The sequence below is a fragment of the Nannospalax galili genome, unplaced genomic scaffold (genome assembly GCF_000622305.1).
Source record: "Nannospalax galili isolate Female #2095 unplaced genomic scaffold, S.galili_v1.0 scaffold229, whole genome shotgun sequence".
In the NCBI taxonomy this organism is placed as follows: domain Eukaryota; kingdom Metazoa; phylum Chordata; class Mammalia; order Rodentia; family Spalacidae; genus Nannospalax; species Nannospalax galili.
Genome location: NW_008360328.1, coordinates 1,811,096 through 1,831,247, shown reverse-complemented (window position 1 = coordinate 1,831,247; position 20,152 = coordinate 1,811,096). Strand labels below are relative to the sequence as shown.

The window sequence follows — 20,152 nt, the reverse complement described above, 5'->3', positions numbered from 1 at the left end:
CTTTCTATTTATATTACCTAAGTACACACAGAGATAGCTACCAAAAGTGTGTGCAGTACCAAGTAAACTGAACCAAAAGTTGAAAGACGTGGATTTTAAGCCTAGTTAAAAATTTTTTAGCTAGGAGGCACTAAACCAGTCAATTCACGTCTTTGAATCTAAAGGACTTTTCTCGTCTGTGAAATTAGAATAACATGCGCCTTGTTGGGTTATTATATGAATTAACTACAACCTCCATGAAGAACCTAGGACAGAGAAGCCAGTAACTGTTACTAAATAGGCAAACACTTGTAAAAAAAAAATACAGTAAATGCAAATGTAAATGATTCCTCTCAAAAAGTAAACATCAGGGCCAGCAAAATGGTTCAGCAGGTAAAGGTGTTTGCTGCATAAAGCCTGGCCACCTGGGTTCAATTGCTGGACCGTACATAAAGGTGGAAGCAGAGAACTGACTACACAAAGTTGTCCCCTGACCTCCACATACATGCTGTGGCTCATGTGCCCACACATACACACATTATATGTTTTAAATTTTAAGTAAGCATAAGAAAGTGATAATAATTTGTTAACTGTAACAAGACAAATCTATGCTGTTTGCATGGCAAGTAACTTCATCTTAAAAATAAAATATGGAGGGGATGGAGAGATGGCTTGCTGTTCCTGCAGAGGACCAGAGTTCAATTCCCAGCACCCACATGAGGCTGCTCACAACCACCTGTATTCCAGTTCCAGGGGATCCAATACCTTCTTCTGGGACCCACACATACACATACACAAAAATAAAAATAAACTATAAAAAATATATGGAAAATACCTATAATAACTAAATTATTTAATCAATTGAGCATAAGTGGTAGTTTACCCTTGTTATTTCTCCAATTCAGACTTTTTGTTGTTCTAGGGATTGAACTTAGGGCCTGGTACATGCTAGGTACACTCTAGCACTAAGTTATACCCCCAGCCCTCTAATTTGACCTTTTCATCAGTCTTCCAAGACAACAGAACGTTCTCCAGATTAGTCATATTGATAACAGCAAATTTTTCAAATTGGATAAGCAAGGATCTTCTTACTGTTAACAGCATGAGGAAGCAATGCTAGCTAAAACAAGATATGGTAAATATTTATGCAAAATGAACAGAACTTTACCTCACAGGGAGGCTGTGAGCATGGGAAAAAGCAGCTTCCCAGAAGTCTGCAAGGCACATGGTCTGTAGCTCTCCCTAAGGGCTGTAATGTCTCTGCATGTACAAGAATGCTTCTAAGAGCATTGCCTTTCTACACTACATCTCTGCATAAATTTTAGACATGGTGAAATTCTGAAATAACTGATCTGCAGCCTTTACCTAGAACTTCTTACTTCACTCGTGAGTTTCTGTTTTTAAGGTAACTATCTACTAACTTCAAGATTTTCTGCAGTTACTTAAAAACATATTATAAAAAATTATAAGGCCAGGCATGGTGGCGCACACCTGTAATCCCAGCACTGGGGAGGCAGAGGCAGGCGGACCTCTCTGAGTTCAAGGCCAGTCTGGTCTACACAGTAAGTTCCAGGCTAGCTGGGGCTACAGGGAGACCCTGTCTCAAAAAAACCGGAAAAAAAAAAAAAAAAAAAAAAACCATATATATATAGTTTAAAAGGTTAATTTTAAAAAATAACAAACAGGGCTAGAGAGATGGCTCCGTGGTTAAGAGCACTGGCTGCTCTTGCAGAGGATCTGGGTTCAGTTCCCAGCATCCACATGGTGGCTAACAACCATCTGTAACTCCAGTTCCAGGAGATCCAATGCTCTTTTCTGACCTGTGTGGGCCCTGCATCACACAGGTGCACTTACACACAGCAGGCGATACACTCATACATATAAAATAAAAATAATAAATAAAATATCTTTAGAGAGGACCTGAATTCAGTTCCCAGCACCTACAGGGAAGCTCACCACCACCTGTAACTCCAGTTGTAGGGAATCGATGCCCTCTTCTGGCCTCCATGAGCTCTTGCACGCACACAGTGCACATAAATTCACACAGGCAAACACACATACACATTAAATAAATAAAACAAATCTTTGAATGCTGTATTCTTCCCAACATGCTGCAATATTTCAGTAATTGGGAAAAAAAGCATTTACAAAGAAGACATGAAGATTAAAAGTAGCAATGTTTTATGATTTAGGTTAAGTCTGTAGCTCCAACAAAAGTGACAGTTCCATTTTAAAGATTTATCATTTTTATTTGTGCGCACGCACATGTGCACCCATGCACTTACATGAGCTTATGTGCACCATGTGTGCAGATGCCCACAGAGGCCAGAGGTCATTGGATCCCCTGGCACTGGAGTTACAGGTGGTTATAAGCTACCTGCTGTGGGTGCCAAAAACTGAACCCATGTCCTCTGCAAGAGTAGCTACCACTTTTAGCTGCTGAGCCATCTCTCCAGCCTCGACAATTACATCTTCAAATGGTAGAAAATACAAACTAAACATAATTGAAAAGATTAAAAAGATAATGTACAGACAGTACCTAAATCAGGGCCCAGGGTTTTATACTTGATAAATATAAGATTGTTTCCTACCTTCCAAGTTTCTAAGGGTACTTTTTTTTGGAGACAGGGTCTTCCTGTAGCCCCAGTTGGCTTGGAACTTACTACATAGACCAAGCTGGCCTTGATCTCTGTGAGATCAGTCTGGCTCTGCCTCCCAAGTGTTGGGATTAAAGGGGTATACCACCATGGCTGGCTAAATTTTGTTTTTAAATGTTCATTTTCAACTAGATCATACCTTGTCACCTTTCAAAATCTAAAGCAGAGCAACAAATCATCATGTTTTAAACACTACCTTATTAATCAAACTACTGTGACTTCCAGAATCCCTCACTGGCTGGCCATATTACTATTGCACTTACCACACTGTCACTGGATGCACAAAATGTAGGCATAAGGGACTTACTAACTGAAAGAGATCAATGGGTGGAGTCTCCTTTAATGCCTAATCCAAAAGCAATGAGCAGCTAGGTGTATGGTGGATCATGCCTGTAATCCCAGAATTCAGAAGGCTGAGGAAAGAGGGCTGGCTCAAATTCAAGGTTATACTGGACGACAGTGTAAGACTGCCTCAAAATACCAGTATTAGTCAGGCATGGTGGTATACACCTATACTTAATGAGGCAGAGATAGGAGGATTGCTGAAATTTTAAGGACGGTCTGGTCTACATAGCAAGTTCTAGGCCAGTCAGGGTTACATATGCAAGACCCTATCTCAAAAAACCAGCCTAACAAAAGCAAATGAACATCCATTAAACATCTATGGGGTGTGATGCCCACACCTGTAATCCTACTGCTTGAAAAAGGATTGCTACAAAAGGAGACCAGACTGGGCTACAAGTGAGATCCTACCTCAAAAATCCAAAAAGGAAAAGGAAAAAAAAAATTCAACTTATACCAATGCTACTTCAGTTCCTTTTAGTTTATTTAATTCACTTAAATGTAATTAAAGAAAAAGAAAAAGGACAGGATATGATAGGAAGTAACCATAGTAATTTTTAACTTGAAAAATAAAATCAATTTAATCATATTACTTTATATCATTATTTCCCCAAATAAAAATGTGTCCTTAAGCCTACAACTGGGAGGATGGGCCCAGCAATACAAGTCAGCCTGAGCAGCATGACAAAATCTCATCTCAGAAAACAACAAAAGTGACTTCTTGCCTCAATTTTCAGCATCAACCAATACATATGACTCTTATAGACAAGTTTCTTAAATTATTGATGCAACTAAGTAGGTAGCAAAAGCTCAAAATTATCACCAAAAAAATTATCTACATAGAGCAGGCCGTCAATATTTACTGAATAAATGAATAAATGAATGAACTAATGTTAGTAAATATAGAACAGCACAAATTCTGAGTAAGTAAAAGCAGATTTAAAAGTTGACTGCCATCAGGCATGGTGGAACACAACTATAATCCTAGCACTCAGGAGGGGGGATGAGACAGGAGGATGAGGAATTCTAGGACAGCATGGACCTAGTCTCAATAAAAGAACCCAAAACAAAACATCAAAGTTGGCTGCCAAGCAAAGGTGACTGTAATCTCAGCACTCAAGAGACTGAAGCAGGCTGGCTGATTTTGAGGCCAGCCTAGGCTACATACTTAGACCGTGTCTCAACACCCATGACCAAAAAAAGAGTTGACTGCAAATCTTAAATATTTTATCCACTTTATTCCGGGAAATGTTACTGCTTTTACAAGCTACATTGAAATGACTATCTTTTTAAAAACTTATCACTTCTAAAACTATTTCTAATTGTAAATTTAAATTTTGAAATATAAAATTAAATATTATCATAGGCAAGGGGAAAAAACCTGAAAATACATGTAACTCAAAATCATTTTACAAGCATAGAAAAGTAAAATTTAGGAAAACATGATTTTTGAGGTCTAAACAGTCACAGTAACCATAACTTACTGACCTCTTATTCTATGCTAGGCACTTAGAGGCATCCTCAGTCTTCACATTGTAAGCTATTTCTCTCCCCTCCCCACTCTCCTCCCTTCTCCCCGCTCTCTCTCTCTCTATCCTTCTCTTTCTCTCCCCTACTCCCCCATTCAGGACCTCATTTTGTAGCCCAAGATGACATAGAATTCACTATGGTGCTCAGGCTGGCTGGGCTGGTCAAACTTGTACCAATCCTCCTGTCTCCTGAATGTTGGGATTACGGGCATGAGTCATCACAACCATTTTATTTATTCCCATTTTTTACAGATGAAAAAATTAAACTACTATTCAGAAAAGAAAATTTGCCTAAGGTCTCTTAGCTAGTATCAGAACAAATCTGACACACGAAAACTCAAGCTCTTCTCAACACCTGCCTGATTAAGTTTCCTTCTATTGATCATCTTACATGTGCAAAAAGCAAAAATAAATATATTCACGCAGGTTCAAGGCTGAAAGATCGTTTCCCTCAAAAGCTATTTTTTATCACTGACAAAAGTCATATTACCAATATTCATCCATGTAACACCTGGCTTAATTCCTATTTTTAGAAAGGAAGTGTTGCAGTTCTGTGAAAGCTGGAATGGCAGGGTGAGGCACCCTGCTTCCTCGCTGCTCACATCCAGGCTACATACCCGCTCTACCTCAAGAATTCTAATCATGTAGAATTTCTGGGTAAATACAGTAACAAGAAACCACAAACCTTTTCCAAATAGGCCAGGAGCAAATGAAACTAAAATGCACTCAAAGTACTATTATCCTGACAAGAATATTGACAGCTATTATCTCTGAAGACTAATGTTTTCAATTGTAATGCAACAACATACAAATAATAAGAACAGCACATCAAAAAATGACTCATCATAGATAAAATTTACTTACATAAACATATTTTTTTATTTTATGTGTATGTTTTACCTGCATGTAAGTGTACCAGAGGCCAGAAGAGGGTGTCAGATCTCCTGGAACTGGAGGTAAAGCCAACAACTGATGGCTGCCACGTGGATGCTGGAAACCAAACTGGGCCCTCTGAAAGAACAGCCAGTGCTCTTAATCATTGAACCATTCTCTCCAGCCCCTACTTATTTATATTTTAAACAGAATAAAGATTCTGTTCTGAGCAACCAACACCAATTCAACAGCAAGAAAAACTCAAATTTAAATTATTTTCTTTAAGCCAATAAAAGCCATTTGCAACTGTAGTTCTTTATATGGATTCTGAAATTAATTAATAACATAATTAAAGAAAACCAAAGCTATTCCCATACCTATGAAGACTACTTTAAGTGTCTACACAGAGATAAGAGGTAAGTTAAGAGCCAGGCGTGGTGGCATACTCCTTTAATCCTGGCATTTGGGAGGCGGAGGCTAATGGATCTCTGTGACCAGCCAGCCTGGTCAACATGGTGAGTTCCAGGCCAGCTGTGGCTACAGTAAGACCGTATCTCAAAAAGACCAGGAAAAAAAAAAAAAAAAAAAAGAAACCAGTCAAAAGAAAATTATTTTAATAATAGTATACTATTTCTACCATGTTATATATAATAATTTAATTAGTCACTAAACTATGTTAAACACTATTCAATGGCACAACTGTCACATGCCATAAGCTACAAACTATAGAAGGAATTATCTCTTTAATTTGCTTCCCACTATTTCCACCCCAAATGATCCTATATGTATAACAAATGCCTTATTCCCTATACCACAGAAATGACACACTTATTGATTACACTGACATCTTGTGCTGAAATGGAGGCTCAAAGGCCCTCAGATTCATTAACCTGAGCAGATGTGGGTAGTTTTAATGATTTCTAAATTAAAATTAGATTCCTGTACTTTAATTGTATTATCGTTAGGATTGCCTTAAGGATGTGATAGATCTTTTCTCTGCAAAACTAGTAGTATAGGTGAGCACAGGACTTTCATAGGAGATTATGATGTTCCTCACCAGATCAAATGATACCACTGATTGAACTCCCAGAAGTCAAGAGCTAGGATTCCTTTCAATTCCAACATAAGCTCAATGAGACCTACAAATCAAATGTTGCAATGTTATTTTTTTTCCAGAAGTTAATTACCTACTTCTGTTACACACACACACACACACACACACACACACACACACACACTAAAGTGGAGTAAAGAGGAGGCTAAAAAAGTAGATTCTGTGCTAAGCCTCCTCCAGAAACAAGTTCTGGCATCAAACTCACCACATGAATATTGTGTCCCAATACTATTATCTTGAATTATTAGGCAGTGAGGATGTTCTGTAAGTCACGATTTCAGGCTAAATAGAAATTCTTAGTGAAGTATTCACTTTTGACATGATATTCAGAAGCTTCAATATAATTCCATGAGGAGGGAGGGGAAGGAAACAGAAGAACCAAGACAGTCCACACACTCATCACTGCTGAAGCTAATAAGAGAACATGGAGGTTCAATATACCACTGTTCGTACTTTTGTATGTTTGAAGTTTTCCATTTAAGAGGCCAAACTAAAACTATCATAGACTCTAAACAACCTATATAACAAGCATTTATTAAGCACCTCCTGTGGTAAGACTATATTACTGTTAATTACCCAACTTCTATTTTCCCTCCTTAAAAGGATTAAATAGCCTTATGAGTTACCACCTATGGGAATACACATCCCTACCCCACTGACAAGGAACTTTCCCATTCTGCCTTGTGTCTTGTGAGCTGGTATGCCATGACTAAACGAAAGCTTTAAGAGTAACCATACAACTTCCCTCAGTTTCTTGTTCTTTCTTTCTACCACCATAACAGCGTATTTCAGACCAGGGATGTTTCTTCCACCAGGCTTCAAAATAAGACCCATGAAGTGATAGTGCAGCCATTCCACAACAGACACGGAGATCCTGAGGTTTGCTATGGCAGCATGTAGGTCATGCAAGAGCCGAGAGACAACACCTACTACTATGGGACAGAGGCACAGAATATTAAAATGATAGGCTGATATGGTTTTAAAATATTTGGTGGAGCCAAGGGTGGTACACACTTGTAATTATAGTACTCAAGAGAAGAGACAAGAGGATTGAGTTCAAGACTACCCTGAACTGTGTAGCAAGACCTTGTCCACAGGAGAGGAGAGGGGAAAGGAGAGGAGAGGAGGGCAGGGTGGGGAGAGAAGAGAAACGGGGGGAGGGGAAAAGCTTTTAAATATGGTTGCCTCTGTCTAGTCTGTCTGAGAACCAATAGGGGTGTGAGAATAAGCTAAGACAACAAGAAAACTTACTTTATGCCATTATATATGGCTTAAATTCATAATCCTATCCTCTCCCTACCTCAAACTGCATGCGGAGGACGGGGTAGGGGTGGTGCATGCATTTTGAACCTGAGCAGCAGCATCTAGGTAACTGGATCACTTATTTTTTTTCTTCCTTATGCTTACCCATACTAAGAATATAATAAAGCAAGTAACAACTTAAAAATAAGTAAAAACTATCCTGCTCAAAATTAGCTGGCAATTTAAGATTTAAAGAAACTCTCACCAGGCATGGTAGCACACACCTTTAACTCCAGCACTCAGGAGGCAGAAAGGTCAACCTGGTATACTTGGCAAGTTCTAGGTGATCTGAGGCTACAGGGAGACCCTGTCAAGAAAAAAAAAGAGAGAGAGGGAGGGAGAGAGGGAGGGAGGGAGGGACAGAGGGAGGGATGGAAGGAGGGAAAGGGAAGGACTAACTCTCTGTACACCAAATACTATCACTTTTTAAAAATGTCAAGGGCTAAATGCCAAAGAGAAATATGTGTATACACACACACAGGGCATTCAATTCTACAAATCTGCTCACTTTTAGGTTTCAACAAAAGTAAATATAGACTTGTGTATGGATGGTAAAGTTACTGATCTCAAAAGGAAATTTCCTCCATTTCATTTCTTTAGTATTCCAGTTAAACTATGAAGTAGCTTGCTGAGTGTTAAATTTTGTGATCCAGCCTTCACCAACACTACAGACAAGGTATCTACCACTTCTCTAAATTCACTCAAGCAGCATAAAAATTAGAGTTGGAAGAGAAAAATTATTTGTGATGGTGTACTACATTGTGTGAGTGCTTATACATGTGGAGATCAGAGATCAATTTGGAGCATCTTCCTTGACTGCTCTCCACCTTATTTTTTGAGACAGGGTCTCTTTAATTTTTTTGAAAAAATACATTTATTTATTTAGTTTGGAGGGTTGGGGGGCATGAGTGTCCCAGCACAGGTGTGGGGATTGGAGGACAACTCTTGGAAGTCAGTTCTTTCCTTTCCTCATGTGGGGCCCAGGGATTGAACTTAGGTCCTCAGGCTTTGTGGCAAGCACCTTTACCTGGTAAGCCATCTTGAAGGCTTAGAAACAGGGTTTCTTATTAAACCTGGAGCTCAATGATTGGCTAGGCTGGCTGACAAATGAGAACCGCCCCCCCGCCCATGCTGGGGCTTACAGATGCCTGCTGCTGGCCCCCAGCTTTTATATGGGTGCTGGGGATCCACACTTAGATTCTCACACTTACATGGCAGGCACTTTACCAACTGAGCCATTGCCCTAGCCCCAGAGAGGAAAAATTCTAATATGACTCTTATGATTAAAAAACACTTGAATAGTTACAGAAATCAAGTTCAGTAAAATAACACTTTATCACGTGAACATGTTTTTACTGCAACTAAGCAGTATCTGAACATAGCAATAACCTGCAAATACAATTAGAAGCATGCCTGCACTTTTCATCCTAGAATCTCAAAACACTTTACAAATATCAATTTAACCCTCACATCACCTGAGAAGTAGGTATTATACAGTATTGTAACACCTAACCAGCTGCCACAAAATACTTAAATACCCCTTCAGCAGCACTTGCCCTGAGAGGGTCTAGCCCAAGCAGCCAATAAAACAGGAAATAAGCTGACAGTGCATGTGCCACCAACAACCTCCAAAAGGGCCAGACCTTCACCCACAAGAACCACTTCCTCTTGAGTAAACCACAGAGACAACATCAGGCAAACCTCAACACATCAGTGTGTGTCTGGAAGAGGCAGATAACCCATCTAAAATCTATGGGCAATACACTCAGCAGGATTTCCTATGTGTATTTAAGTATATTTAGGCATATTTTACTTTTCTGATAGCCACAGCCTGCATTATGTGATCAATTTCCAGGATAATTCCTTCAGATGTTCTGCTTTTCATACAATATAATTATCGACATTTTCGGAGTCCATGAAAGACCTATAAAATTCTCTTTGATATACTGAATATACAAACTGAAAAGCAGCATTTATAATGTAATTTGACCAAAAACATAGCTAAAAGGTAGCATCTTTAATAATGATATACTTTATAATGTCAAAATAAAGCACAGTGTGATAAATGGCTAATTCTAAGCAGGTTCCCTCCCTCCCTCTTTTCTCTTTGAGACACAATCTTACTATGTACCCCAGGCTAGTCTAGGACTCAAGATCCTCCTGCCTCAGCCTCCAAATGTTAGGATTACAGGTATGTACCACTACTACAGACTCTTGGCTATTTCCAATTTCTGTGTGAATTGTTATTAGCGGTCCCAAGCTAGAGAAACAATTTTTTATTGGCTTTTAGATTTGCTTGTTTCTAAACACTGGAAAGTCACCTGGGCCTGTCATGTAACTGATTTTAAAAATCAGGAATCAGCATCTGAATTAGTAAAAGATCCTGTTTAGGGTATGACAAGAATACTCTTAAGTACTAGCAAGTACTCTAGACTCTGTGCTGCACTGGTGCACGTGAATTTAATTAGGGAACAACGTGTTTCTTCTTTCACTAACAGTCAACAGTACATGCCTATGCACTTTGAGAGCAGCATCTGACTTCCAGCACCATCAGAAGATCAAAACCTAAACATTATTCAAAGCATTCGCTTAACAAGCTTCTTACAAACACCTATCACACACGTGGCTATCTTGATACTCCCCACATTCTCCATGTCTAGGTTGTGAGCCTGAGCCTCCAACAGCTGAGCCATCTCTCCAGCCCCATCTTCTCCACATTCTAAGTCGAAAAAATAAAATGCTTTAATTCTGGTATGCTTCCAAAATTCAAAAATGATTAGCAAAATACAAAAGACCAAGGATAGCTTTTTAAATATTAGACTAAGTAAGAATCAAAGAAAAAGTCTACTAATAAAACACTAAAGAGCTCTTAACCTTACATATCTTATAATTTAAATATATACTTCTGTTACTATCTTTTGTTTTCATTATTAACTTATAAATACAATAAAGTAAAATGTCTTTTAAATTTTATTTTTATTATATTTTGAATTACGTGTATGTGTCTGCATGTAGGTATGTGCACATGAGTGCAGACGCCTGAAGCCAGAGGCATTGTGAGTCCTGGAATTCCTGTAAATGCTCCCTGGAGCTGGAGTTGTAGGAGGTTGTATACTACTGCCCAGCAAGGGTGTTGGGAATCAAAACTCAGGTCTTCTGTACCAGCAATCCAGGCTCTTCTGGATCATCTTTCCAGATCCAAGAAAGTAAATATAATTTAAATTTTCACAGTACTCTAGTCTATCAGATAATTACTACAAAGTATTGAAGACCTATTCCTTTTTTTGTTTGTTTTTTTGAGACAGGGTCTCCCTGTAGCCCCAGCTGGCCTGGAATTCGCTATGTAGACCAGGCTGGCCTCAAACTCACAAGAGATCTGCCTGAGGGCAGAGACAATAATAGGGGAGGTTGAGAAAAGCAGATGATGGGAAGGTTGAGGAGAGTGAAAATGACTAAAATTCACTGCATAAATGTCAAACTGTCGAACAACAAAAATTAAAATAAAGAGACAAATAAATGTACACCAAAAATATGTTATGCAGATTTTTTTGTGGCACACGCCTTTAATCTCAGCACTAAGGAGGCAGAGACAGGTAGATTCTTGTAAGTTTGAGGCCAGCCTGGTCTACACAGGGAATTCCAGGCCAGCTGGGACTACAAGGAGACCCTGTCTCAAAAAACAAAGATAGCAAATTAAGGTAACAGACTGAACAAAACCACTAAGAAGATTAACAATTTCCAGAAGAATCCTACCATGTTATAGTAAAGCTACAACTCCAACTCTTCCTTACTCCAGAGACATTTTGTCTACACTGACTGACTTCCAATCAGCATGGCTCCTGGCAATATTTCTGTGTTCTACTTTTTGGGTCACATAATTGGAATATTAGTTGTATTGGGGTGTATTTGAAAGAAACTTTGTAAAGAAGCCTCCTATAGCATGAGTAACTGTTTAATTAGCTGATTTGGTAATTAAGTTGTTTGTATGTGTTTGTTTCATTTGATTGGTACAATCTCTTACATTCATTCTAAATGCTATCTAAAACAAACATAGGACTAGAGAATGTAGCTCAGTGCTTGCCTAGGTCTGATCCCAAGACTACAAAATTTTATACATACTTTTTTTGGGGGGGGGGGCGGCGAATCTCTCTACCTGTAATTTGGAGGCTGGGGCTATGCCTGGAGAAAATCAGTTTCTTCAATCACAGTAAAACTAGAGTTGGAACTTGCTTCTCTAGAAAATGAATCATATAGAATATCACATTTTATACTAGTAGACCAAGTGGGGAAACACTAATAAAATATTAAGAGGGGCACCAACTGACATTTAGACAATGGAACAAGATATAACATAACTTGGTTAAACAAAGAATAAGTAAGGGGAAGAGAATGGGTGGTTAAAAAGCAATGGATAACTATGTGAGCCATTACAGTCACACACTGGAAATGGGAGGGGAGCATTATTTAGCCTGGGACAGCAAGTATACGCAAGTAACAGAACAACTTAAAAGAAAAGCTTGAGCTGAAGATCAGGAAAAGCTTCCAGACCACAAGACCTATCAGTGTGTTGTTCAGTCTCCTGAGGAAGTGGCAAAAACTTTATCCTCTAGAGATTTAAGGTTAGAATAGATAAGAAAGAAAGCATCCTGTAAGGGGGGAAAAAAAAAGCCTATTCTACTTTGGTGAGGTTAGAAAGCTGCTAAACAATGGTGGGAAGAAAAAATAATATATGTAAAAAAGAAAATAATTTAAAGAAAGAAAGAAAAAAGACAAGAAAAAAGAAAAACAGAGGGGCTTGAGAGCCAGAAAATCCCAATTAAAATCTCGCAGCTGAGGCTGGGGGAGAACTCTGGTAGAAAGCGTGGCTGGCACACTTCAGCACTGAGCTCCTTCCCTAGCATAGGAAAAGTCTTATCTGATCTTCCCAGTTTTATAAACTTAATTATAAATTGGCTTAAATTTAAAAGTGAATGATAGCCAGGTATGAGGGCACAGGCCTTTGATCCCAGCACTGGGGAAGCAGAGGCAGGCAGATAGATCTCTATAAAATCAAGGCCAGTTTGGTCTACATAGCAAGTTCCAGACCAGGTGGGGCTACCCTATCTCAAAAAACAAAACAAAAAAGTAAATTATGGAAATATGATCTGCCATACACCAAACTGAAAATATAAATATTAAAGAATAATATTATTATATCACTATACATATGAAAGAATATTTTACTCAAAAGGAAGCAAAATTATTAAGTCACTATTCTTTATAGACTCCTAACTACTGAAAGAAAGGAGCATATTCTCATATAATTAATCATCAAGTCCAAGTTAACAGATGAGGCCAGATTGTCAAGCTTCCTATTCCTAAAAACATGGTCTGGTCACTTTCTAGTTGATGAGCAATTGTGTAAGTATTTTTCCCTGCTGTTCTAAAGGGAGAACCCAGGGCCTCCTCATGCATGCCAGGCAAGCATCTTACCACTGAGCTACACTTCCCATCCAGCAAGAAACAGATCTGGTAACTTTATCTGACAACTATGGCACAAAAGGGTCCCTCCAATTACCTGTGGAAAACCATTAAAATATCCTGTGGTTTCTATGCTCCATCTCCATTTGGGAGGCAAGTCATATCTGTTTTTGGACACCTCTTACTAGAAACCACCATGATTAGGTCAATTCTTTGCTGAGAATCATTATGTTCCACAGAATAATTTGTCCGAATAATCTGTGAACTTACCATTAATGGACTCCATGAATGACTGCCTCAAATTTCACTTTTTAAATTGAAAATTCCCACTTTCTTTAAAAAGCCACCTGTGTGTCAACTCAGTGTCATACAGTGCTATGTTAATGACTGTAAACCACTAATGTATTTGTGATTTCTAAATATTTCAAATAAGTTTCCCTTGTCAATTCATTGAATAGTTTTGAACACCTTACAAGCTTTTAATCAAGAAGACTCTAACTCCATATTTTTTTAAATTTTTTTAAATTTAATAACCACATGATTAGAAAAAATCATTCATTACAGCTTTAAAATTGTATTGAACTCTCCATGTTGACTATGTAAAACTGTATGATTCCTGTACAATTAGAGGACTCAAGATTTTAGTCTAAACTAAGAAACGACAAAAACAATACAAAGCTAGCACCTTAGCCTCACTTTCAAGTTTATATTTGAAAATGACTTACTTTTATAAGAAAATGTTACAAATAATTTCATTTACAGATGAAATTACTCGCTGAAAATAGCACACAAACATAAGGAAGTTTGTTTTTGTTGTTAACCAAAAGAATTACAAGGCAACTTTGGCAGGAAAAAAATCATGAATGATAATTCTAACCACTGAATATATGAAGTTACAGCTTTCCTGTTCACTTTGAAAGTTTGCCTAGAAGTTAAGCCTAAAGCTAAATTCAGTGCTAAGAAAATCCCAATACATCAAAAACTTTTGTCAGCCTACAAATTAAAAACAAACTTGGTAAGCCCGAGACAAAACAAATATCCATGTATTTCAAGAAAGACCCTGATGACCTTCCTACCCTACTACCCCTACAAACTCCCTGTTACAGCATCAAGCCTGAAATCATTTACTATATCCACTGAAAGAGTATTCTCTCTTCTCCACTTAGAAGAAATGGCAGTGCCATAGACTCTCCCACTCTCAAGGACAGAAGAAAGCCAGCTAGGATTGGAAACAATTAGGATGTATTTTCGGTCTGAATACAGCAATTAATGCAGACTGAAAAGTGGCAATCAGTCATTTCTAACCCTTTTCTAGTCTTCTGATCATATAAGCAAGCATCTGGAAAGCATCCATAAACTACTTAAGACCTTTTTTCCTAAAACTTTACAGATATACTACATAAAAACAACAAAGGCTGAGTTTTAAGTTTTAAAAAAGAGTAGGAGCTGGGGAGTTAAGGAGTAAGGGCAAGAAAAGGGAGCAAAAGAATGTGTTAATTTAACTGCAAAATAGTAACAGGATGTAACAGAGTTCTAAGTATCCAAAGTGACCAATCAGAGCCTAAACATAACTGAATTCCATCCCAGCCCCAGCACGTCGCGAACACAAGAATAAAACCCTTCTTATCTTGTTCAGCCATGTGTCGCCTGCCACAAACTGCAAAACAGAACAACGCCCAAACCAGCTAGTCTGACTTCAACTGAGGACAGACAGACTCTGTAGTCAGAAGCACCACAATGAAAGAACTCCAACACACACAGCTGGCCTGAGGGCTCTGCACACTCTACAGAACAAAGCCATACCACATACAGTACTTCAAACTTGAAAGGGTCTCTGAAAAGCTACACTGGCAGTATTAATTTGCCAACAGTCCTAGAATCAGCAAAATATACCTACTATGCATTGGAGTAAGACAGTGAGAAAAAAGTGAGGCACACTGGGTTGAGAGGGAGCTAGAAGTTATTCTATATGAAGAACTCTGCTAAGTTGCTCTGGCATAGAAATACTACTAAACCAGTACTTCCAGATTTCACCTCAGCATACATTCAAATCAGGAACTACTCTCTTAAAGAGAAAGAGTTGCTTTATAGTTATGGAATAAGACAAGTTTAAAGAAAAGTAGTGCTCACATAGTAATTCTCATTTTGAAGAAGAGGAAAAAAAAAAAAAAAGAAAAAAAAAACAAAACTAGCTAACCCCAATGTGGTGGAACATGGCTGCAATCTAGAACTCTGCCAGACTACAGCAGAAGAATCTAGAAGGTTCGGAGTTTGGCCAACCTGGGCCAGAGACTGAGACTGTCTCAAAGACCTACCCATACACATTACTAATTGGTTTATTATTATTATTATTATTATTTGTGAGTATACTGCCTGCATGTATGTTAGTGTACCTGTGTTGTGCAATGCCCGAGGAGGTCAGAAGGGGATGTTGTATCTCTTGGAACTGGAGTTATGGATGGTTGTTAGCTGCCATATGGGTGCGGGGAACTGAAACCACTGCCCTCAGCCATTGAGTCATCTCTCCAGTCCCAAAAGGATTTAAGATTAAAAAGCTGCCTGGTGGCCACATGCCTTTAATCCCAGCACTTGGGAGGCAATGAGTTGGTAGCCTGGCCTACATAGTAAGCTCCAGGCCACTGGGGGCTACAGGGAGACCCTGTCTCAAAAAGCCAAAATATAAAAAAATAAAAAATAAGCTGCATGGGGAGGATGGGGTCCAGTTCCCAGCACCTACACGGGGGCTGACAACTGGCTATAACTCCAGTCCCAGGGGACCCAATGCCCTCTTCTGGCCTCTGTAGGCATTTCAGGACACTGGTGTGCTCACAAGCAGGCAAAACACTCACACACATAAAGTAAGTTTTTAAAAAATCTTTAATGCTCATCCTTTATCTTTCATGCCTAACATAGTGCCTGACAAAGAACAGGATTTACATGGGTTTTAAAACTTTGTGTGGGCCTGTTTTAAATGGCTCAGTTGTCTAAAGCAACTGGGTAGACACCTGCACTGAGAAGTTATCATTTAGGCCCAACCTCCACAAAGCATTAACATTTGTTGAAACTGTTTCCCTTCATCAATTTCAAACTCCCATAATACCCCCACCACCCCCAGCCCTGTTAAAAGACACTTTACAACACTTGACTTCATATAATGTGCATCTACTGTGGTTACATAAATATCTGTTGTTATGTAAATATCTAAGAGCAGGCTTTCAATAACTGCAACTTGCAGTGTAGGAGCTCACCACTGCAAACCCAGGACTCTGTAAGCTGAGGCAGAAGGACTGCCACCATTTGGGACGCTACAGCCTGTGATACCAAGTACCGGGTAGCCAGAGACATAGTAAGAACCTGTGGTAGCTAGAGACATACAGTAAGAACCCATCTCAAAAGCATAAAGATTGGACTGGAGAGATGGCTCAGCAGTTGAGTGTACACTGCTCTTGAGAGGACCCAAGTTTGGTTCCCAGCACCCATGGCAGGCAGCTTATAACAACCTGTATCTCCAGCTCCAGGGGATCTGAAACTTCCTTCTGGCCTCTGCAGGTACATGCAATTCACATGCACACATCTACACACAAAAATGCACAGCTATACATTTTTTAAAAAATCTTTTTTATTCTATGGTTATTGAATATTCATATGCTGTTATAAAAAAGACACAACTCTCAGGATTTTATTTCCAAGATACTAGAAAAAGAAGGAAAATCTGAGAGGCAAAACTGAAAAAAAATCCTTAAGTGGGTGCTTTTATATGACATGTGTGGAATGTTTCCATGGCTCTAAATTGTTTCTACAAATTAAACACCTCAATATCTCAATAAAAAGCAGGACTACAGCAGTTCCTGTAAGATACTTGCCCACCATTCTCAAAAAGGGCAAGAATTTAACAAACCATCAAAACAGTCATCCATGCATCCACGAGTGACTTCTCAGAAACAAAACGCCCTGAAAGGCCCAAAACAAAACAAAAGAACAAAAGTACCCTCTCCACTCAGACATAAAGTATATTCTCGGAAAATCTGAAATTTTTTCACTGAAAATGAAAACTCCTTTAACAAAGTATCCCAGAATAAATGCAGTTTAAATATTGAATGGAATCTTTTAGGTGAACATTCATGTGACACTGGAAAGCATCAACAGGAAAAGGAAGTTCGGCTTCTGGAGTAGCTGTTATGGTTTGATAATGGAATTTGGCCCCTTTAAAAATCAACAAATGAGTCTTACAATAGAGACTCTCTTATTAGGAATTAAACAGCTTTCTGACAGAGCACTGCTATCCCACTTTTCAAAAGTTTTGGCCATCTGCTTCAGTTACTTGGTCTTTTTTTAATGATATAACAATTTGAAGGGTGATTTTTAAAACACAACAAGTTAAAATATGGAACTGAATGTCATAATTAAATTAAGACAGAATATGCTAAAGGAATTAATTTGCCTTCATAGATTAACCTACTCAAAAGAATAACTCTTTTAAGTGTCAGGAACTCGACTTGGACCACACAGTCTACCCACATCACCATGCAACACTGATTAGAACAAAATCCATCTACCATGCCTGATCCAGACATAGGGTTTCTATCCTTTACATGCCAGGGTTTCTGGAAGATGAAATGCAAAAAAGAATAATTAAAAGCAGGCCCCATTATTTCCCCTCATTTCCTTCAGCTCCTGGATACTATCTCCAGCAAGAGCCTGTGATTTACTGGTAATGTCAACATTCTGGAAACTTAATAGGTAATTAATAATTAAACACTGGGCAAGCCAACACTTACAAGAGATCAAATTCACAAATCACCACTCAGCAGGCTGAAAACGAGGTTCCCAGGCAGGAATTCCTAAAATGCAGGTGTCTAGAACTATCACCAGATAGGCGTAAACCAGATGATGCACCAATACCCACCAACCTCGGGCTCTGACCTTCACCCAAAACGACCTTGCTCTGGTTCCACGAGGAGAACCCAATTGGAAAGCACACGACAGAAAACCACAATCACGGTTTCCCCTCCCCTTCCTCTGAGAACAGGGGGGAAAGTTTCTCTCCCGAAAAACTGCCATTTCCAAATTCAATCAACCGGGTAACTTGGCAGCGGCCCTAGACTAATTGCACAGCTCCGAAACAAGCCTCTTCCCTACGCTTGTCAATTGCACTAGCCGAAGGCAAATCTGCAATCAGCGAGTCCCCTGCTGCGTGGGGCCAAATAGGGGAGGGGTAGGGAAGAAGGCACGCACTCTATTACCCACCTGTCCGTGATAGTAGACTGTGTGCCACTCATTGGGGCCCTTGGCGAGAGGTCTTCTTTTTATCCAACTTGCATTTTACAGGAACACCTCCACCCCACCCCCAGTGCTCTGGGATCAGACCCAATTCCGGCAGGGACACAAAAGTCCAACTCAAAACTCCATTCAGTCATCTAGAACATCCGATAGGAAGGGATCAAGGTAAGGGGATGCGGGTTGGAGCAAAACAAGTTATCTCCCCAAATTAAACCGAGCAAGTCGGCCAGAGGGCGAGTGCCAGAGCCCGGAGAAATCCTCCACAAGGCACCGGGAGCAAACTTCGTCACACAGGGAAGTCGTGAACCGTGGGAAGGGAACCCGGAGTCGCTCCACCCGAGTCCGAGGTGAGGTCCGCAGGGGCACGGGCGTCTGCCGGGCCCTGGGTCCGCGCTCTCTATCTGGGGCAGCCGGCCGCTCGTGGCCACAGCTTCGGCCGCGTCTCCGGCCGTCGGGCGCCGGGCTCGCTCCGCCCCATGTCCCCGGGCCGGGGGTCCCTGTGGTGCTCCGCGCCGCCTCCGGCAGCTCCGGGCGCCCGTCGAGCCGCACGGGTGAGGGAGCCGAGCGTCCGGCAGCCTGGGGTGACAGGGACCAGGTCTCAGCGCCGCGGGCGGCCGCTCATCCCTCGGAGGCCGCGACTCTTCCGCAGTGGACGCCGGCCGCGGCTCCTCCCAGACGCTCCGGTGGGCGGCGGTTCCCGCAACGAGCGGAAGATCCCGGTCCGGCCCGGCCTGAAGCCCGGCCCCCGAGCGGCGGCGGCGGCTCCGCGCGCACGGCCGGCTCGCCGGGGTCCTGAGGGGCCCTCCCGGGAACGCGCGCGCAGGGCGGAGGAGGCCGCCAGCGCTGAGGGGCCGTGCGACCACTGCGGGCGCGCGCGCAGGTTCCGGTTCCGGTTCTGTTTTCCCGGCCCCGGCGCGGCGGGCGCGAGCGAGCGACCGAGTGAGCAAGCGGAGCCGTCCCCTCCCCCGCCGACTTTTTCGGGCCTTCTTGGTCCGACCTCGGGAAGCCGCCTCACCGGGATCCCTCCGCCTTCTGGTGGCGCCTCCCCCACGCGGACGCCTCCACCCATTGCGGTTGGGAGGAAGCGAAAAAGTAGTTCTGCGGGGCGGAGGGAGCCGGCTTCGTTCTCCGTCGGCTTCGAGGTTCCTGAGTGCCCTGGAGGTGCACTCCAGAGTCCAGCCTTCTTCCGGGACCGCCGAGGAGCCATTCCCTCAAATCCCTAGTTCATGAAGGAGAGGGGCTTCGGGAACTCTCCTCACTTGCCCTGGAAACTTTCATTCCTTAAGGGAATGGATTTGATCCGTGTCCTGAATGCTTCTGCTCTCTGCCCAGGTCCAGGTGCCGGGACTGCATGAGGCGAACCCCAACACAGGCAGGTTTGGGGGTAGGCCACTCACCTGGGACACCTGCTGGCCTCACCCCGCCCCGGCCTCACCAGCCCTGTCTGGCAGGAATGGGCCAAGGGGGGGCCAGGGAGAAAGGATCTGGGCCCAGACTGGAGCCAGTTCTTGGTATAAATACTGCTTTTAGGCTGTTTTTGCCTTGGCAAAATAAAGTGTGTTATTTGCCAAATTGAGAAAGCATGGTGCTTTCCACAGCTACTTAATAAGCTTGTT

General features: G+C 41.1%; 1 protein-coding gene across 1 annotated transcript in view; it reads right to left on the bottom strand.

The window, feature by feature from the left end:
* Positions 1–18,714, bottom strand: part of Arhgef12 (Rho guanine nucleotide exchange factor 12) — a gene marked incomplete in the record, with an annotated part of 157,785 nt that extends 139,071 nt beyond the window's left edge. Inside the window, 1 exon segment of the mRNA XM_008826048.3 lies at positions 18,504–18,714. Coding sequence (XP_008824270.2) covers positions 18,504–18,535 — 32 coding nt within the window.
* Positions 18,715–20,152: the final 1,438 nt, after the last annotated feature.